Genomic DNA, 22682 nt, shown 5'->3' with positions numbered 1-22682 from the left:
AGACATGATGGCTTCTCATCTCAACAAGAAGCTCAAGCCGTATTGTTCCAGAGACCCACAGGCAATGGCAATGGACGCTCTGACGACTCCATGGGTCTATCAAATGGTGTACGTGTTTCCTCCACTTCCTCTGATCCCAAGAATTCTGAAAAGAATTTAAAAAAAAAAAAAAAAAAAAAAAGAGAAAAAAAGGTTAAAGCAATTCTCATTGCTCCGGACTGGCCAAGAAGGGCCTGGTATGCGGACCTTCTGGAGATGCTCCTCGAAGACCCGTGGTACCTACCTCTTCTGCAACAGGGCCCGTTCGTCTAGCAAGACTTACCATGACTACGTTTGACGGCATGGAAGTTGAACGGCTGATTCTAGCCAGGAGAGGCATCCCTGACAAGGTCATCCAGACTATAATCCAAGCCAGGAAGGGGGTAACGTCTAAACATTACCATCGTATTTGGAAGAAATAAGTCTCTTGGTGTGAGAGTAGAAAATATTCTGCGGTGGAATTTCATCTGGGACGTTTCCTGCTTTTTCTGCAGTCGGGTGTGGATGTGGGTCTACGGTTGGCCTCCATGAAAGTCCAGATTTCGGCCTTGTCCATTTTCTTTTAGAAACAATTGGCTTCTCTCCCCGAGGTCCAGATGTTCTTGAAAGGTGTTCTGCACATCCAACCTCCCTTTGTGCCTCCCACAGCACCTTGGAATCTCGATTTGGTGCTGCAGTTTCTCCAATCGGACTGGTTTGAACCGTTACAGGAGGTAGATGAAAAATATCTTACGTGGAAGATAGTCACACTGTTGGCCCTGCCATGCTTATTCCACGGCAGGATTGCCGGTTCCTAAATCTGTACAGGCCCACTCGACTAGGCCGGTGGGTTCTTCTTGGGCGGTGCCCGCGGTGTCTCGGCCTTACAACTCTGCCGAGCAGCTACTTGGTCAGGTTCGCACACGTATGCAAAGTTCTACAAGTTTGAAACTTTGGCCTCTAAGGACCTTCAGTTTGGTCAATCAGTTCTGCAGGAACCTCAGCACTCTCTCACCCGGTTTGGGAGATTTGGTACTTCCCCATGGTACTAAATGGATCCCCAGTATCCTCTAGGACGTAATAGAATTTTAATTACCTTCCGCGTTTTTCCTGCGCTGTTACTTGGTTAAGTATTGTTGTTTGGTTCAGCTGTTGCAAGTTTGGTTAGCTTAGCTTTCCTCTTGTTTGTGTGCGCTGGTTCAGAATCTCACCACTATCCTTTTATATCCTTCTCTCATAGCATGTCTCCTAGGACACAGTTCCCTAGACGGAGTCTGGCAGGACGGGGATAGAGGGAGTAGCCAGACCACACGTTCAAATTCTTAAAGTGCCCATGGCTCCTAGTGGAACCATCTATACCCCATGGTACTAAATGGATCCCCAGTATGCTCTACGAACTACGAGAAAAGGATTTACCGGTAGGTAATTCAAGTCCTATTTTCATATAAGAAACTTTTGGCCTAGGGGTGCCGTGAATTTTTTTTTCTGATGCTCTATTGTGCCGTGATAAAAAAAAAAAAAAAAAAAGTTTGGGAATCACTGGCTTAGAAACTTCATTAAGTCAGCGATTGTACTGAAAAGTTAGTCACAATCATTAGTTGCAGATACTGTACGTCACTGCAGCTTCATTCAGAGCCATACAGTCTACTAAGGAGCAAAGGTACAAAAGCTTAGTCCACCTTATCAGCTCCATTGTCCGCTACACATTAACCATTTTGTCCCAGTGTAACACGGAGAAATACTGCAGTAGTCAGACATACTACCCATTACCTAACACCCACATAAGAACCGATAAGAGGGGCATATATTCTAACCTCGGCAGCCAAGTGAACACTGGCATGCTGAGATGACAGCCTCCCTGGGTAAACATTTAAATCCAGAAGGAGCTTATCTCTGCAGAGAAGAGAATGCAGACTTTAATGATCCTCAATCAGCAGTGGATGTGAGATTTCACTGCAACAAAAGATCAAAGAGATAAAATGATATATGTTTGTCATCATAGTAGACAAAAGCAGAATTAGAAATCACATGATGTACTGTAGCTGGTACTATATGAATCCAAATTAGTGGCTGTGCTATTGATCTCAGACTATTGAGACGCTAAAGCTCTAGTGCCAAATCACAACCCGTGCAGGTTAGGATATGCTGGTCCTGGAAGCATATTTAAGTTCAGTATGTGTGTAGTGCTGACCTCTGCTGGGAGACATGCATAACTGCAAGCCAACAAGGGAAAAGAGGTTCAGCCACTGCTAACACACCAAGTTGAAATTGTTTTACAAAAATACACACAGCCTTAAGGATGCTACCTATATAAAAAACCTGCCATTTTCCACCCCGAAAGTGGAGTAATTGTCACAAACAATATTATATTCGTGCTCCAGGAATACTCCATACCATCATATTTTTACATAATCCCACAAACTTCTGCAGCAGCATGCTGTAGGAAAATATATTGTTTTTGTACAAAGAGCCCAACTGGCAAAAATGAATGTATTAACGGATCTTTATATAGCACACAAATATTCCGTTAGCGATTTACAGAGAATCTATGTTCATTCACATCTGTCCCTGCCCCAGTGGAATAAATATATATATATATATATATATATATATATATATATATATATATATATATATATATATATATATACACATACACATATACACACACACACATATACATACATACATACACTTGCATATAGATATACATACACACACAAAATAGGATTCTTGTTTTTGGCGAATTAACCTACCAGAATGTTTTTTTCTATTGTGGGAGCACCCAGAGGGAAAAAATAAATAGGGATAACATACAAACACTACACAGATTGGGTCCTTGTGGGAACTGAACCGACGACCCAAGGGCTGTGAGGCAGTAATGATAACAAATATGTCAACTGTGCTGCCCCGAAACACAGGATGTTCAAAAAGCAGAAATGAAAGACTAGCACAGAGTTTAAGTTTACATCTAAACCAAGAAGAGATCCTTTTCAGGATGGAGGCTCCCATAAAGAGATGCGGGAATGGATTTGTCAACAGTTTTACATATTACATGACACCTATGGCTGCAGCCTCTGGCATCACAGCATTAATCTTCGTGAGCCCTACTGGGGTGGGGGGGGGGGGGAATAAAAAAAAAAAAAAAACTTATCCGACACTGAGGTACTCTATAATGCTCCACTTACCTCACAAATCAACTATTATGCGAATAGGAAAGCCACAAATTCAGATTGTGTTACTGATCTAGCTCTATAAAAACATTCTGTGCTTTAGGTGCCTAATTCGCCAAAAACATTCAATGGCTTGGGTTTGCACCTATTCCCTGTAATTGCTCTCTTATTGTGTTAGTTACCGAAGTTTAGTAAGAACCCTTTGCTCTCAGACTCTAACCTCCCTACACACATAAAGGTTATTGCAGTTTCCTTGAAGGCAACAACAACCATAACCCAGATCAAAGGGCTTTGAGACTGGACAATCAGTTGGTAAATGTTAGGCGACCATATACTCTCCTCCCATGAGGAAGAGATAGACATGTTGGTGTATGCTGCCAAAAGCATGTGACGGAGGTCACCCTTCATCTGGGCCAGAGGTTCCAAACCATGGTCCTCAAGGAACCCTAACCGTCTAAGTTTTAAAGGTTATCCATGCTAGAGCACAGGTGACCTCATTAGTACTTCAGTCAATTTGACTTAGCCATCTGTGCTCAATTATGGCTATCCTTAAATTCTGGACTATTAAGGCTGTAACACACGCGCCGGATTCTCCTGGATGGCAATAAGCTGGACAAACTTTGTCCGGCTTTTTGCCATTAGGGAGAAACTGTCAGAGTCCCTCACACACAACGGCTTTGAGCCGTGTGTGATGCTGTGCGCATGCGCAGCATTAGACACGGCTTGGAAAAAAACAGTTGTGTGAGAAAGTTCCCCTTCACACACACGGTTCACAGCCGGACCTTCCAGTGGATAGTTCCGGCAGCCGGGCCGGAGCCGTGCAGTGTGTAAGGACACTACACTTCACACTGTTCATTACAATGCCGGCACGGGAAAAAGCCATCCGGCTCGTGTGTTTTAGCCCATAGGATGCATTGAAGACAGAGTGTGGGAACACTCCGGGTTAAAATATTTTTTGTTGTTCACATGGCCCGCATTTGTGTAAATGGTTTTATTTCTGCTGCCTTTAAACTCCAAGGGATCAAATGGCAGGTATCATGGTTGATCTGTTTGGAATTTGTTTTTATGTCAGTCAGAAGGTAACCACCAAATGGTCGACATGATCATGTCAGCATGTAAATTGTCGACATGAGTTTTTGATGGCTTTTTGGTGTCAAAATTTCCCTTTCAGCAAGCATGTGGACCCCCAATTGGTGCACCATGTTCCCTCACACGACGAGCAAACGTCGGTAAAGGAGCCTCTCCCCGCTCAGGTTACTACTCCCAGTCGTAGTCCAAGTGGATGGTAAAGTATGAAAAAGTGTTAAAAAAAAAAAAAAAAGAATCATGTCAACCTTTTCATGTGTCAACCACTGTCATGGCGACCCTTTGAACCCATCAACCCCTGCCGGTTGACCTATCAGGATACTGTTGCTCAGCCCTACCAAATGGCTGGGCAAGTATAAGATCCCCCTTGGGAACCAGTTACTTTACTCACTCATACCCCTTTTACACCTACGAGCACGGGTCGCAGCCGGGAGCCTGACACGGGAGCTGCCCCCTGCTGCGACCCGTGCTCGGTCCCTTTCCCATTAGCAGTCACAACCCGGCATATGCCGGGTTGGTGACGCTTCTAGCTACACGGCAGGGGCGGCGCAGGGAGATCACATGATCTCCCAGCGCCGCCCATCCATACAGTGTAAACGGGAGCCGTGTCGCATCGACACGGCTCCCGTTTACACTACACCCTACCCGGATCATTCCCGTGTCCTACCCAGGTAAATAGCCGGGTAGGATTCACGGGTCACTTGATCCGGGTTTACCCTTTTCCACTTGCCAAAAACACGGGTAAATGCGCGCCCCCGTGCATTTACCCGTGTTTTTTGAGCTAGTGGAAAAGGGGTATCAGCTGTATTCATAGTCTGAAATCTTCTTTCCATTGTCTAAACTGGAACACAAGGGGTTATTCTTCTGGGCAATTTGAGTCTGTGACGCGGAAGTATTATGTACAAAATATGTTTGAGAAAAGAAGGGGAAAACCCCCCAAAAAAACAAACTTTGGACATGCAATGTCAGTGCCTTTAGCGTATATATATATATATATATATATATATTATATATTATATATATATATATATATATATATATATATATATATATATATATACATACACATATACATATATACACACATACATATACACTTTCATTTTCTGCCTAAATATTCTATTTCATTATTTTGTTAATCCTGCTCAAATCTCATAAAAATAAATAATCAAAAATACTAAACATAGGGAGCATTCATCCTCCAAGACTAATATTTAACTCGGACAAAAGAAACAAACCCAAAAAACATCCCAAAAAAAAAAAAAAAACACAAAAAAACACCACCAGTTTTGAGAACGGGATTCTCCTCATATAGTCCAAATATCTCAAACTGCTAGCGATACCATCCCTTTGTCCTATTGCACCTTCTCTAGTCTCACTTACCCCCAAAGTAAAGAATCTCAGGTTACTGCAGGAGATTCAACATAGGTCATCCAGTACCAAGATATGACAGACCGTGTACTCACAGTCTGTAGCTTATGGGGGTATTTAAAAAAAAAAAAAAAAAAACTTGGAGAGAGATACAATGCTGAGAGAAAAATACCAACCAATCAGCTCCTGTCATTTTTGACACACAGCCTGTAAAATGTAACACAGAAGCAGATTGGCTAATACTTTCTCTCACACTTACTTCTCTCCAGACCCCCCTAAAAAAAAATTCATAAGGTTGACCAAAAGCATCTGCCCCTGTGATTCTAAACAGGACTTTCTGCACCAGCAGAAATAGAAAGTTGAGGCACTTTTACAGTAAAGGCCCATACACACTGGGCGATTTTGCGCTGAAAGCAGGTCACTTTTGGCGTGTTGAGCTGCTTTCAGCTCAAAACCACCCAGTGTGTATGCACAAGCAATGAGCGCAGATGTGCGCTCCCGCTTCATCGCTGGTGGCCGCCGTTCATCTGCTGGTATTACCAGTAGATCAACGGCGGGGTGAGCGGCTTTCCATAGCGTCCTGCTAATAATTAACGGTATTAATTATTATTATTATCCTTTATTTATATGGCGCCACAAGGGTTCCGCAGCGCCCAATTACAGAGTACATGAATAATCAAACAGGAAAACAGCAACTTACAGTTGATGACAGTATAGGACAAGTACAGGGTAAATACACATAGTTACATCAGCAGATGACACTGGTATGGTAACAGGAAGTCTGATGAGGTCTGTGCAGGTGGCAAATCATTGAAATGCTATTATCGTTTAAATGTACCCAGTCCTGGATAACTGGCGTCTTGCCACACTGACTATTTGGTGCCATGGACATGCATGTCTACCTGCCACCTACACACAGCGAATGCTTAACAAACATTCAGCATATAAGCTCACTGGGAACTAGTAATATAGGGTTGGATATAATGCATGCAAAAAGAATTTTGAGCCATACAACTGAAAATGTTCCGCCAGGATACATGAACTGTCAGCCGCTGCTCTAAACGGGGGTGTAGTATGATTTGCCGGCGGTCGGGGTCCCGGCAACCAGCATACCAGCGCCAGAATCCCAACCGCCGGCATACTGACAGCTGGGCGAGCACAAATGAGCCCCTTGCCGCGCTCGCTGCACTCGCCATGCTGCGGGCACGGTGGCGCGCTACGTGTGCCACGCTATCTATTCTCCCTCCAGGGGGGTTGTGGACCCCCAAGAGGGAGAAAAGATGTCGGTATGCCGGCAGTCGGGATTCCGGCTAGTGATGAGCGGATTCGGTTTTACTCGGTTCTCAAAACGGCATCTTATTGGCTCACGGATGTCACGTGTTTTGGATAGCCAATAAGATGCCGTTTTGAGAACCGAGTAAAACCGAGTAAAACCGAACCTCGCTCATCACTAAATTTCCGGCACCAGTATGGTGGTCGCCGGGAGCCTGGCCGCCGGCAACCTGAAGACCACCCCTCTAAACAGATGATACCACCAATCCAACACTAGTAACCAGAGACCACACTGAAACCATCACTAGAGAACAGATACCTTGCACGTCTACCTCCACCGTGGTTGAGCATAGAACACTAATTCTGTCAAGCTCCAATAAAGCTTTGTAACCACCTTGCACAAACATATGCAAGAGTGAAGCCTTGTAGGTTGGTAGGCCTGTGCACACCACACATGAAAACCGCATTCCCATTCAGAAAGCCCTACCACATCAGTTTGCCACGACCTTGCTTTGCCATAAGGCTATTCTTTACTTCTAATACAGATTTTAGATGCATTATATTTGAAAATTAAACATGTAAATGGAAAAGCACTGACATGACCCGCTGACACCAGCCTCAGTGATTAATGTGACAGCTCTGATGGAAAACGTGGGCCCCAAGTGTTCGCGTTTGTGGAAAAAAATTCAATCTGACCCGGCAAATCAACGGAACCCGCTCATTCCAATGTTCAGTTTGAAGATGTAAATACTCCTGATAAGATGACGGAGTCATTTATCTTTCTTGCAGCTCAAGATACTGAGCAGCAACTTAAAGGGAAGGTTGAAACTAGAGATGAGCGGGTTCGGATTTACCCGAATCTCCTTATTGGCTCACGGACGTCACGTGTTTTGGTTAGCCAATAAGAAAAATCCAGAAAAAGAACTTGAGATAATTCTGGCGTTAAGAACAGAGTAAATCCGTACCCGCTCATCTCTAGTTGAAACACATAATGACATTTACAAAAGTATGCATAGCACATATAATGGAAGTTCGGCACTTGCACTCAAAGGGGTCGATTCAATTCGGCAACATATGAATAGCGCCGGGAATTAGCTCCCGACGCTATTCAAATCAGCGACTAGTTACCCGCAATTGTCGGGAATTCGTCTCTCACCCCCGGGGGGGTGAGAGAAGAAAACCGACAAAAGAGCTGCCGCGCGGCCGGCACGAGGCTGATTCTGTCGGGAATCAGCATCACCACGGGTAGTTAAGTCGGAGAATGGCCGTTCTCCCGACAAAACTACCTGTTAAGTCGGCGAGAACGGGCATTCGCCGACTTAAGCTGAATTGAATAGCGTCGGGAGCTAATCTGTTGCCGAATTGAATCGACCCCAAAGATGCTCCATTCTGTATAGGTTTCCAGGTGCTGGTTTGATGCCCTTTGTATCCATTTATGCACACACCTATGGTATGACATGGCCTAGAGAAAAGACGTGTAAAGCTAAATATATGTAATCTTTATTCTTCTTTGAGAGGAAATACAGCAGGTTTATATAACAGGCATGTGGCAGCTTAGCTGTATATTTAACCACTCATCATGACCGTAAAAAAACACACCAAAAAAAAAAAACAACAAAAAAAAACCCAAAACAGTTGTCCATTTATGCATTTCAGACCTACTAGCAGTTGTACATTGTAGCTTACATGTAAGGTCCATCTTCTACACAAACTTGCCAATATGTTGGTAAAGCAGGCACAGGTTGGAGGTACGACATTTAACATTATTACTGCCACCCCCTCCCATTGCTCAATGCCACAGCTTGTAGCAGAGACCACCATGACATGATTCGTGTCCTCAAGCCCCAGAACTGTCCACTTCTCCACGAAAGTAAAGGTGCACACACACTTGCCGATGAAATGAACGTCGACGCTCATTTTCACCCTTCCCGAGTGACGTTGTTCACTTTCTCGGCAAGTGTGTATGCAGACGACGACAGATGCGCAGACCCACGGGTAATTAACGACCATCGCTGGCGGCCGTGCAGGCAGCTCAATCTGTCGTCCAAGAGCTGCCTGCATGGCCCGGCCGCTGTGTGACGTCACCGAGCGATGTGAACGTCATATTGCTCAGTGTGTACGGACGGGCGGTCCAGGAGGGGGAAACACTAGATGTCGATCAGAGCATGTCGTCTAGGGTGTATGCACCTTAAGAGGAACGCAGGCAGCGGACCACCTCTCTCTGGAGTTCAGTAGTGCTGGCTGAACTTTTGGAGCCTCCCGGGCAACTGTGCTTTTAGAGAGAAATTTTAGCCTGTAGGAGAGGAAGTGTGATTGTGCCACTTAAAATTAATCTGGGCTTCTTTTTTCTTCATAGATTTTATTTCTAGGCATGCGGCAGGATAATTGGACAGGGCATTACTACTAGACCAAAATCTAACCAAACTCTTAAGTGCCATCAGATTTTTACAGACAACAGGGCAGATTCGGTTTCTGATGTGACATGGCAGTGTCGGTCTTCTGGTGGTTGCAACTTTACGCAAAGGTCACTACAAACCCCCTTCCCGCATCCACGCGTCATGGACAAGCACTGAGACGCCTGCTCACAGCGACCCGCAGGCGCAAAAATACCACTTGTCGAGTCTCTAAAGCAGGGCTGGCCAAACTGGTCCTCGAGATCTACCAACGGTTCACATTTTCCAGACCACCTAGCTGGTGCACAGGTGTAGTCATTACTAATTAAGATGTGATGCATTCATTCCTAACTGACAATTCTACAGATCTCCAGGAGGCCTGGAAAACATGAACTGTTGGTAGATCTTGAGGACCGGTTGTGCCAGCCCTGCTCTAATGAATCCCCAAATGTCTCTGTATACAACAGTTTTCAACAATACACCCGAGACACTTATCTCCGCGTGTCGCTAAGCTACCTCCCTGTCATCACCCAGGAATGAGCAATACATTTTCAAGACATTTCTTGAAAATGTACATCTTGCATGCACCTCACTTGTAACGCCAACAGTTAACATGCTATATGGACAAATAGGGACTTCATGCAATTTTAGCGTGTAGTTCTCCCATCCCTCTAATGCAGGCATTCCCTGACCACGGACCTCAAGGCACACAAACAATGAAGGTTTTACGGATATCCAGGCTGCAGCACAAATGGTCAGATCAAAATAACTGAGCTACTAATTCAGTCACCTGTGCTGAAGCCTGGATATCACTAAAACCTGCACTGTTAGTGTGCCTTGAGGACCGTGGTTGGGAATGCCTGCTCTAATGGATAAAATGGATTCATTTTAATCCAGTCGGCTCTAGCACTTTAGAAAGGAGAGGATGGGTGGGTGAGGGGGAGGGCAGTAGCCCCAACAGCAGATTTCTAAACTTGGAGCATCTGAACACACACAAGAAAAAAAAAGTGGTCGGTCAGGTGAGGAGATCTTTGGTCCTCACAAGATGTTGCAGGGTTCGTTATGGCTTCTTCTAGACTTTCTGGCCTGCAGGGGATTTCAGGGCAATAAACTAGCACTAAACTTATTGCAAAAAAAAAACAAAAAACCCAAAACACAACCATACCCCAGCTGGATGTCCCACTTCAACATGCAAAGCAGGACTATCACTCTTAAGGTGGGTACACATTGTCCGCTATATCGGCCGTTCAATTGAACGGCCGATATATCGCTGGTACGGTGGCCATTGTGTACGGGCGATAGGTCTGAACTCCGTCGTTCACAGACATATCATGTCAGCCCCGCAGCACAGCCGACGGCCAATATATCTACCGACATATTGGCGCGTCACTGGGTGTGTACGGGCGACCGGCCAGCCGCCCATACACATGCTGCGGTGGCCATTGACAGCTGAACTGGGCGGTCGTGTGTACATGCCCGCCCAGTTCATTACATCAGTCCCCGACGGATCGGGCAGTGTGTATGTTCAACACACTGCCCGATCCGTCCATAGATATATCTGCCGATCAATTGATTGGCAGATATATCCATCAGTGTGTACCCACCTTTATACAGAGTGCAAAACTGTTGTCTGCAGGGTATTTCCTGAGGAATCAATAGAAGGATTATGGTCCCAGTCTGAAGGTTGGTTGCATGGTCGATCCAATAACCAGTTATCTTTTTCACCCTATCAGAAAACTGCTAACTCCTGCAAACTGAGGTAGGGAGCAGTGGTGACATAACTAGAATGGACTTTGGGGGACATTTACTAAGCAGTGATAAGAGCAGAGAAGTGAGCCAGTGGAGAAGTTGCCCAAGGCAACCAATCAGCACTGAACTAACATCTATAATTTGCATACTATAAAATGATACAGAGCTGCTGATTGGTTGATGGAGCCACTTCTCCGCTCTTATCGCTGCTTAGTAAATGTCCCCCTCTGACCTATTGATGACACTTTACAGTCAGTACCCACCAATTACAGACTACGTCTACTAATGTTACTAGGCGCACACACATACTCGCATGCACACAAGCTGGAGGAGGAGAGGAGTCTCTCCAGGACTCAATGACTACTACCACCTCTATGCCAGTGATCGTGGTTGGCTCCTCCTGACTGTTAACGCTGCATGAGGGGACTGCAGGGTAGCATGCAAAATGCTGATACAGGGAGCTGGGGATTAGTGTGCCAGCACTAATCTGTAGATCACAGAAATCAGCCCATATCAGGTGGTTATGCAGTGTATAGAACAAAAATGGTGGCTATTGCTTATATTACTAGGACAGTAACACATCCCAGCGGTTGTGAGGATACACCCAGTAGTACAAGATACAGAGCTTATGTAGCGACCTTCAGCCATTTTAATAAAGTCCACACACCTAGCTTGGTAGAGGGTAATCCAGCCTTCAGACTTTTTCATTTTCATTGCTTTCACCTCGAATACCAAATGGAGGGGACAGTCAAATCCCTCTTCACCACTAAATTTTGGTGGGAGATATGGAGTGACATGTACTAAGCTGTGATAAAAGTGAAGAAGTGAGCTAGTGGAGAAGTTGCCCATGGCAACCAATCAGCTGTATCTCCCTTAAATCTTTATATATCTTTCCCAGAAAACTTACTCTGGGGCATTGATCAGCACCATTGCTCAGGTGGCCAGATTCCTCTGCGGCAGAATCTCTTTAGGGAGACCATGTGAAGTCTGGAACCCCAGGAAGCACCGTCTCTTGGATACATACGAATCCATGATGCACCACCAAGTTCTTTCAGTGGTTCCAGAGCAGCAGATACATTTTGCCTCTCCTGCGGCCCCTTTACAGGAACAGGAACCAGAGCAGCAGATAATCGCTGCTGGAAGGATCCAAATTCAGAACGGGGCCACTAGGGAATGTTAATAAAACATTTAATTACACTGTAAACAGTTTATACTTACACAATTAATGCACAGTATTAAGACTTAACTTTAGTGCCAGATACAGGTATTTTCTACACAAACCCACATTGCATGCATTGTGAGAGGGCAAGCAGGGGGGAACCTGGATATTGTGAAGCCAGCTTTAATGGTTGAGGTCATGGAATTCCGGATGCTCATTGCGTGGTAGGTCGATATAAATACTACTGCCATTAGGCATATGTAAAGTCAATTTGAAGTAAATTGTCTGGAGCTGAAGTAGGTGGATCATGGAAAGCACATCTAGTATTCACTCTAGCTGGTGTGGAACCCTCTCTATTCGTGTTCCAATCCACCTATACAGCTTCTTAAAATTAAAGACCCCAGATTGAAGGTATCCCTTCAATAACCACTGTTAAACATCAACCAAGTGCAAATAGAAAGGTCACTTTTACTGCATTCCTCCAACAGCATCACTCCTTTTAAGAGTCTTATCACCACAATGTTTAAATTGATATTAGTTTTAGATTGATTATTAATACAATACTAATTGCATTCTTGTTTAAAAGAGTCATGTGTCCCAGTGAATCTCTGACAAACATTGAATTGCTAATAGAGACACTGCCAACATCAGCCAAAGGAAAATTAACCAATCAACTATCATTTATTTTCAATTAAACATTTAATGAAACAAAACACACAACAACAAAACCAAACGCTTATTTTTAGCATCTCAGGATCTAAAGATTTTGGAGGCGCTTGGCACCATTAGATGACCCATAGATATCATCACTAGCCCATTGGGAAGGGTACCTAAAGAAAATCAAATAAAAACTGTGACAAATAAAACAATGTAATCAGTCAGGCCCAATCTCTTCCTACAGGGGAGCAACAGTTTGGGGTTAAGAAGAGTGCAGGATGCACAAGAAACAGATTACAAATGGCTGAAAGTAGGAACTGTAACTAAAGAACACATAGCTATTTACTGGTTTTACTTAGAACCATCACATCATCATATGTACCAAAAGAATCTGACTAAATACAATGCATCGGCCATCTTACTACACCCACTACTGCACGTGTCAACGTACACCCGGAAGCTTGCGGCCTCCATGTTACTACACCCAAGGCAAACGAACGCCGGCCTCCTAATCACACGCCGGCGCCGCTAGAAACGGTCCGCGCAGACACTCGCACAGATATGTCACAAATCAGCCTGAGCACTACCATACTCACTGTACAGCCGCTTCCCCCGATACTTTTGTTGCACGTACATGGTCGGTGTTCCTCTTCCGGGAACATTGGGCTGGGATTTATGTAGATGACGGGACCTGCAATTCCCGTCAGCCTCAGCTCACGTTGTAGCAAGCAGTTATTTTCAGAAGTTGACATTAGTAGTTTGGTCTCGATCACAGGAGCCATTTTGGGGACGTTTATTTCTATGGTTTGCGTCAGATTTTGATCTCCGGTAAAATGGCAACCCATTTCCAAGGCAGCAGCTCTAGTGAAATGTATTGCTGCAAATAACCTTATGCATATTCTGACCACCCGTGGCACTTGCATGTGGCAGCAGGGCATTCTGGCAGTTGTAGTTACACAATAATTAGATTTGTTTTCCAGATCTGTTAAAGGCTGGGCTAGCAGTTCAGACCCTAGTAGATTAAAGCTTCTTAAACTGACTAGTGCTGGTGTTGCCCACAGCAACAAATCAGATTCTAATATTTTTCTAGTTTGCGATCGAGGAATTATAGCTAGAATCTGATTGGTTGCTATGCACAACACCACCACTTTCATTTTTGGAAGCTTTAGTAAATAATAATAATAATAATGCTAATGATTTTAATTATAAAGCGCTTTTCTCCAGCAAGTCTCAAAGTCGCTTTACAAGCATCAAAAACTTAGCACAGAGGTTAAGTGTTACTGCACGAAGAAAACACAGCGAAATACAGGCAACATAATGGGCACAATGAGCTTGATGCTGAGTTGGTAATAAATTCCACAGGTTACATAACCCACCCATGAAAGGTACCGGGTAAGGCAGCCATTTTGGGTGCGCCACATAGGTTACCCTGGGTAAAATAGGCAAAATGTAGAAGAGATGTCACAATATGGGGTTCTTCTCTCATCTTTATTTTAGTAAAATAATGTGTCAGCGTTTGAGCGACAGTTATTTTGGTCACCAAGCGTAATCCTCTGCACTGCTGTGTATGTATGTGTGTCACAGGGGGTGACATCAAAATGTAGTCTCCTCTGGAGTGACAGGGAGCCGGGTGCTGTGGTGTGACATTCTCGTATAGCGCCCAGCTGCTGTCACTGAAGAGAAGCTGACAGTGCATCTAAAGTCTCCAGGGAAGCCCAGCATCTTTGGAAATGTTGGGCAAGCCCCCCCCCCCCCCCCCCCCCCCCAAGATATGTAACAGGGCCACACTCCCTCCCCATTAGGCCGCTCCCCCAAACTGCAGTGAACATGGATTTCCCATGAGACCACGCCCCTATCCACATGTTCACACCCTATTTTTACTGCATCAGTTGTCACCAACCCCCGATGTCACCTCTGTATCTATCTGGCTATCTATAGGTATACGATACTACAAAATATAAGCACCATTGTTATTTGAATAAAAATCAATTAGCCCACGGGTTGAGCACCGACAACCTCATCTGTCAATGTGACCATCTGCGAATGCCCAAATTGGACACAGATGTGGACTTCAGATCATTGATCCGAATGTTTGGATCTAAAGGCCCATACACACTGGGCGATGTTGAGCTGAAAGCAGGTCACTTTTGGTGTGTTGAGCTGCTTTCAGCTCAAAGCCGCCCAGTGTGTATGGACGAGCGGTGAGCGCTGATGCTCGATCCCGCTTCATCGCTGGCAACCGCCGTTCCTCTACTGGTATTACCAGTAGATGAACAGCGGGGTGAGCAGCTTTCCATAGCGTCCTGCTATGGAAAGCCGCTCACTCCCGTTGACATCGTTGGGCAGCGGGGAACAGCGCTCAGTGTGTATGCACTGAGCGCTTTTCAGCCCAGCGATGTCAGCGATCATCGCTGTTCATACACACTGGGCAAAAACGCCCAGTGTGTATGGACCCATAGTGTGTGGGTCAAGCTTTAACCCTATACTACGAGCCATATCAACTACTCTATTCCCCGTCTAACTAAAAGGGCCAATAACCAATAAAGGTATGTACAATTAATTGCCATTGTGAGCTCAGAGGACGTAACATAAAGAACTGAATATAAACTATTGAGGTGACTGTTGCAATGGTGTGTTAGAAGAAACTGAAACTGGCTGGAGAAAGGAGTAATTGTCACAGGAGACAAACTTCAAATAAGTAGATTTTTTTTTCCCCCCTCTATGGCGAAATTTATTGTGTGACCCTACAGCCACCATTCACTTAAAAGCTCCAACTAGGTAATGCCCTCCATCTGTGTGAGACAGAGACAAATATCACTTTTACACCAAAAGCCCAGGTCCGACCCAGGTTTCCAGACACAGTTCCAGCCTGGGTCAGATCCTGTTTACATTGTACACTGGACCACGGTTATTCCTTTCTCTGTCCTGCATGTCACCCTCCCTTGAGGCAGACCATCAGCAGCTTTTAAGCAGAACCAGGGTCCATACCTCCCAACATGACCCTCTCCAAGAGGGACAGAATACTCTGCTCCTGGACTTTTCTCTTCATTTCTGATTGCCATCACCTGTGGTCAAACACTTTTCTTATCCATTAACCTGTCCAAAACGGATGACGGTCATTAGGTCAATAAGAGTTAGGTCGACATACATTGGGTTGACCACGTTTGGTCGACATGGAAAAAGGTCGACACAAGTTTTTCACATTTTTTTCTCATCTTTTGACCTTTTTCATACTTAATGATCTACGTGGACTACAATTGGCAACGGTAACTTGTGCAGAGCACAGCGAGGCACCGTGCCCTCCGTGAGCCATGCGAGGGGTCACGGTGCACTAATTGGGGTTCCCCATCACATTTAGAAGAAAACGACACCAAAAAAAGTTAAAAAACTCATGTCGACCTTTTTCCTTGTCGACCTAGTGATCATGTCAACCTAATGCATGTTGACCAAACGTGGTCGACCCAATGTTTGCTGACCTAAGTCATGTCGATCTAATGAACCACACCCGTACAAAACAGGTGTCGGCAATCATACATTAATGGAAATGTCCAGGGGCAGAGCATTCTGTCCCTCCTGGAGATGGTCACCCTGGGAGGTATGTGGGTCGCATAACCAGGGTTTAGCTGTTTACACTGCATCATTACCTGGGTCCAACCGTGGTAGCTACCAGGGACGGATTACCTGCTCACTCGAACTGGGTTATTTTTCAAGGACCCTTTTACACCAAGATGTGACCGGGGAAGACATAGCAATAACCTTGGTCAAAAGCTTGGTGTATAAGTGGTAATAGAAGAAAACTGAACCCATATTTCCATATGTAGGTCTACAAGGTAGGAGATAAAAGTCACTACTGGGGCAATAGACTTTATGGGGGATATTCAATGGTTTGAAAAGTCAGTTGGACGTCTGTTTTTTCCTATGTAATAGACAGGAAAAAACAGACACCCAACCGACTTTTCAAACATTTGAATCCCCCTCTAAGGGGGTAATTCCAAGTTGATCACAGCAGGATTTTTTTTAGCAGTTGGGCAAAACCATGTTGCAGTGCAGATGGGGCAGATATAACATGTGCAGAAAGAGTTAGATTTGGGTGGGTTATTTTGTTTCTGTGCAGAGTAAATACTGGCTGCTTTATTTTTACACTGCAAATTAGATTGCAGATTGAACACACAACACCCAAATCTAAAGGGCCCTACAGACATGCCGAGCTGCCCGACAGCGGATACGTGCGACGGGCGACCCGGCGGCGGGGGGGGGGGCAGTGACGGGGGGAGTGAAGTTTCATCACTCCCCCCGTCACGCGGCTCCATTGAAGTGCAGGTTAATATGGACGAGATCGTCCATATTGGCCTGCATGCACAGCCGACGGGGGACCAGCGATGAACGAGTGTGGGGCCGCGCATCGTTCATCGCTGGAGCCTCCAAACTGAAAGATATGAACAAGTTCTCGTTCATTTATGAACGAGATCGTTCATATCTTTCAAACAAATCGGCATGTGTGTAGGGCCTATAACTCTCTCTGCAGGGCCGTTTCTAGCCAATTTGGCTCCCAGTACGAGATTTAAAAATGCGCCCACCCCCCACATTCACATAAAAAAAATGCGCCCCCCTCATAGATATAAAGAGTGAAAGCATGCACGCGCCGAAGGGGCGCGCGCTCCCGGCAAGGGGGCGTGGCCTCGTTAAAATGGGTGTGACCTCATCTGATCTCATCATCACAGCCACCACAGGATAAAAAAAAAAATAAAGGCCTCATTTTACACATTACAGCAGGCACGCGACCCCATTTTATACAGCACGGCAGGCAAGTGTCCCCATTTTACACATTGCGGCAGGCACGTGCCCCCATTTTACACATTGTGGCAGGAAAGTGTCCCCATTTTACACATTGCGGCAGGCACGTGCCCCCATTTTACACATTGTGGCAGGAAAGTGTCCCCATTTTACACATTGCGGCAGGCACGTGCCCCCATTTTACACATTACGGCAGACAGGTGTCCCTATTTTACACATTAAGGCAGGTAAGAGTCCCCATTTAACACATTCCGGCAGACAGGTGTCCCCATTTTACACAGTACGGCAGGTGGTGGTTGTGGGGGGGAGGGAGGGAGGGAGAGGGGCTGACTTACATTTCAAGCGGTTCTTCCCTCTCTTCAGCCGCCTCTTCGTCTGCGCGGCGCCGCCGGCCGGCTTGGCTTCCCCTTCTCCCGAGTGCCCAGCTCGGGGGGCGGGGTTTCACGGAATGACGCGATTGCGTCGTGACGTCACGACGCAAACGCGTCATTCCGCGAGACCTCGCCCCCCGAGCTGGGCACTCGGGCAGAAGGGTTTCAAAGTCCTCAAAAAGTGCAGCGGCGGGCTCCCCGTGCGGTTGCACGGCTCGCCCGCCGCAAGAAACGGCACCCTCTCTCTGCACGTTATATCTGCCTCCCCTGTAGTGCACATGGTTTTGCCCAACTGCTAACAAAATTCCTGCTGTGATCAACTTGGAATTACCCCCTATGTGCGATTTGCTTTGAGCAAAATACCTGAAAATATTTAAGCACTTATTTTTGGGGGGCAGGGGTAGACAAAACAGTTTGTGCACCAACAATTAAATGGTTAATGACAGAGGTTCTCAAACGCAGTCCTCAAGGCACCCCAACAGTCCAAATTCTAAGCATGTCCATGCTTGGCAACAGGTGACTTAATTAGTACCTCAGTCAATTTGATTTAACCATCTCTGCTGAACCATAGACATACTTATAAACCTGGACCATTGAAGGGCCCTTGATGACAGCGTTTGAGAACCTCTGGTCAATGACATTTAGGCTGTGCACACACTGGAAGCTGCAATGTATTTTCTATGCATGAGGCACACTGAAATGGCTAAACAATCTTTCACAACAATGTACCACAGCAAAACATAAGTTAAAATACATGTACTAATTTGAATGTGTAGTTTCTTCTGGTGTCACTTTTCATGCGCTAACAAGTAACTATAATTTAAGTTCGCCTCACAAAATGGCTGCCTCTACATTTTTGGTGCAAGAGGAGCTTTTTAATAAGTTTTTTTTTTGTTTGTTTCCAACACATTGTAACAGAAATGTTCTTAACAATAATAAGAATTTACTTACCGATAATTCTATTTCTCGTAGTCCGTAGTGGATGCTGGGAACTCCGTAAGGACCATGGGGAATAGCGGCTCCGCAGGAGACTGGGCACAAAAAGAAAGCTTTAGGACTACCTGGTGTGCACTGGCTCCTCCCCCTATGACCCTCCTCCAAGCCTCAGTTAGGATACTGTGCCCGGACGAGCGTACACAATAAGGAAGGATTTTTGAATCCCGGGTAAGACTCATACCAGCCACACCAATCACACTGTACAACTTGTGATACAAAACCCAGTTAACAGCATGATAACAGAGGAGCCTCTGAATAGATGGCTCACAACAAGAACCCGATTAGTTAACAATAACTATGTACAAGTATTGCAGACAATCCGCACTTGGGATGGGCGCCCAGCATCCACTACGGACTACGAGAAATAGAATTATCGGTAAGTAAATTCTTATTTTCTCTGACGTCCTAGTGGATGCTGGGAACTCCGTAAGGACCATGGGGATTATACCAAAGCTCCCAAACGGGCGGGAGAGTGCCGATGACTCTGCAGCACCGAATGAGAAAACTCAAGGTCCTCCTCAGCCAGAGTGTCAAATTTGTAAAATTTTGCAAAGGTATTTGACCCTGACCAAGTAGCAGCTCGGCAAAGTTGTAAAGCCGAGACCCCTCGGGCAGCCGCCCAGGATGAGCCCACCTTCCATGTGGAGTGGGCTTTTACAGATTTTGGCTGTGGCAGGCCTGCCACAGAATGCGCAAGCTGAATTGTATTACAAATCCAGCGAGCAATAGTCTGCTTAGAAGCAGGAGCACCCAGCTTGTTGGGTGCGTACAGGATAAACAGCGAGTCAGATTTTCTGACTCCAGCCGTCCTGGAAATATATTTTCAGGGCCCTGACAACGTCTAGCAACTTGGAGTCCTCCAAGTCCCTAGTAGCCGCAGGCTCCACAATAGGCTGGTTCAGGTGAAACGCTGACACCACCTTAGGGAGAAACTGAGGACGAGTCCTCAATTCCGCCCCGTCCGAATGGAAAATCAGATAAGGGCTTTTACAGGATAAAGCCGCCAATTCCGACACGCGCCTGGCCGAAGCCAGGGCCAACAGCATGACCACTTTCCACGTGAGATATTTTAAATCCACAGATTTAAGTGGTTCAAACCAATGTGATTTTAGGAACCCCAAAACTACATTGAGATCCCAAGGTGCCACTGGAGGCACAAAAGGAGGCTGTATATGCAGCACCCCCTTGACAAACGTCTGAACTTCAGGAACTGAGCCAGTTCTTACTGGAAGAAAATCGACAGGGCCGAAATCTGAACATTAATGGATCCCAATTTAAGGCCCATAGACACTCCTGTTTGCAGGAAATGCAGGAATCGACCCAGTTGAAATTCCTCCGTCGGGGCCTTCCTGGCCTCGCACCACGCAACATATTTTCGCCAAATGCGGTGATAATGCTTTGCGGTTACATCCTTTCTGGCTTTTATCAAAGTAGGGATGACTTCTTCTGGAATGCCTTTTTCCTTCAGGATCCGGCGTTCAACCGCCATGCCGTCAAACGCAGCCGCTGTAAGTCTTGGAACAGACAGGGTCCCTGCTGGAGCAGGTCCCTTCTTAGAGGTAGAGGCCACGGGTCCTCTGTGAGCATCTCTTGAAGTTCCGGGTACCAAGTCCTTCTTCGCCAATCCGGAGCCACGAGTATTGTTCTTACTCCTCTCCGTCTTATAATTCTCAGTACCTTGGGTATGAGCGGCAGAGGAGGGAACACATAAACCGACTGGTACACCCACGGCGTTACCAGGGCGTCCACAGCTATCGCCTGAGGGTCCCTTGACCTGGCGCAATAACTTTTTAGTTTTTTGTTGAGGCGGGACGCCATCATGTCCACCTTTGGTTTTTCCCAACGGCTTACAATCATGTGGAAAACCTCCGGGTGAAGTCCCCACTCTCCCGGGTGGAGGTCGTGTCTGCTGAGGAAGTCTGCTTCCCAGTTGTCCACTCCCGGAATAAAACACTGCTGACAGTGCTATCACATGATTTTCCGCCCATCGGAGAATCCTTGCAGCTTCTGCCATTGCCCTCCTGCTTCTTGTGCCGCCCTGTCTGTTTACGTGGGCGACCGCCGTGATGTTGTCCGACTGGATCAACACCGGCTGGTCCTGAAGCAGAGGTCTCGCTTGGCTTAGGGCATTGTAAATGGCCCTTAGCTCCAGGATATTTATGTGAAGTGAGGTCTCCAGGTTTGACCACACTCCCTGGAAATTTCTTCCCTGTGTGACTGCTCCCCAGCCTCGAAGGCTGGCATCCGTGGTCACCAGGACCCAGTCCTGAATGCCGAATCTGCGGCCCTCTAAAAGATGGGCACTCTGCAACCACCACAGGAGAGACACCCTTGTCCTTGGTGACAGGGTTATCCTCTGATGCATCTGAAGATGCGATCCGGACCATTTGTCCAGCAGGTCCCACTGGAAAGTTCTTGCGTGGAATCTGCCAAATGGAATTGCTTCGTAAGAAGTCACCATTTTTCCCAGGACCCTTGTGCATTGATGCACCGATACTTGACCTGGTTTTAGGAGGTTTCTGACTAGATCGGATAACTCCCTGGCTTTCTCCTCCGGGAGAAATACCTTTTTCTGGACTGTGTCCAGAATCATCCCTAGGAACAGAAGACGTGTCGTTGGGATCAGCTGCGATTTTGGAATATTGAGAATCCAACCGTGCTGTCGTAACACTTCTTGAGATAGTGCTACCCCGACTACCAACTGTTCCCTGGATCTCGCCCTTATCAGGAGATCGTCCAAGTACGGGATAATTAAAACTCCCTTCCTTCGAAGCAGTAACATCATTTCGGCCATTACCTTGGTAAAGACCCGCGGTGCCGTGGACAATCCAAACGGCAGCGTTTGGAACTGATAGTGGAAGTTCTGTACCACAAACCTGAGGTATCCTTGGTGAAAAGGGTAAATTGGGACATGCAGGTAAGCATCCTTGATGTCCAGAGACACCATATAATCCCCTTCCTCCAGGCTCGAGATAACCGCCCTGAGTGACTCCATCTTGAATTTGAACATCTTTATGTAAGTGTTCAATGGCTTTAGATTTAAAATGGGTCTCACCGAGCCGTCCGGCTTCGGTACCACAAACATTGTGGAATAATACCCCTTTCCTTGTTGCAGGAGGGGTACCTTTATTATCACCTGCTGGGAATACAGCTTGTGGATAGCTTCTAACACCGCCTCCCTGTCGGAAGGAGTCGTCGGTAAGGCAGACTTTAGGAAACGGCGAGGGGGAGACGTCTCGAATTCCAATTTGTACCCCTGAGATACTACCTGAAGGATCCAGGGATCTACTTGTGAGCGAGCCCACTGTGCGCTGAAATTCTTGAGACGGGCCCCCACCGTACCTGAGTCCGCCTGTAGAGCCCCAGCGTCATGCTGAGGACTTGGCGGAAGCGGGGGAGGACTTCTGTTCCTGGGAACTGGCTGTTTGCTGCAGCCTTTTTCCTCTCCCTCTGCCACGGGGCAGAAAAGAGGAGCCTTTTGCCCGCTTGCCCTTATGGGGCCTTTCATATGCCTTTTAGAATCGGCATCACCTGACCACTGCCGAGTCCATAACCCCCTTCTGGCGGAAATGGACATAGCACTTACTCGTGATGCCAGTCGGCAAATATCCCTCTGTGCATCACGCATGTATAAAAATGCATC

At 46.2% G+C, this 22682-nt stretch overlaps 1 protein-coding gene across 1 annotated transcript in view; it reads right to left on the bottom strand.

Annotated features, from left to right (window-relative positions):
- GSK3A (glycogen synthase kinase 3 alpha) overlaps positions 1–13575 on the bottom strand; it is a 104382-nt gene extending 90807 nt beyond the window's left edge. Inside the window, exon 1 of the mRNA XM_063942353.1 lies at positions 13475–13575. Coding sequence (XP_063798423.1) covers positions 13475–13514 — 40 coding nt within the window. The 5' untranslated portion in view covers positions 13515–13575. The remainder of the gene's footprint in view (positions 1–13474) is intronic.
- Between the last annotated feature and the right edge of the window lie 9107 nt (positions 13576–22682).

This window comes from Pseudophryne corroboree, chromosome 10 (genome assembly GCF_028390025.1).
Source record: "Pseudophryne corroboree isolate aPseCor3 chromosome 10, aPseCor3.hap2, whole genome shotgun sequence".
In the NCBI taxonomy this organism is placed as follows: Eukaryota; Metazoa; Chordata; class Amphibia; order Anura; family Myobatrachidae; genus Pseudophryne; species Pseudophryne corroboree.
The sequence above is the reverse complement of the archived record's forward strand: the minus strand, read 5'-3'. Positions and strand labels throughout refer to the sequence as shown.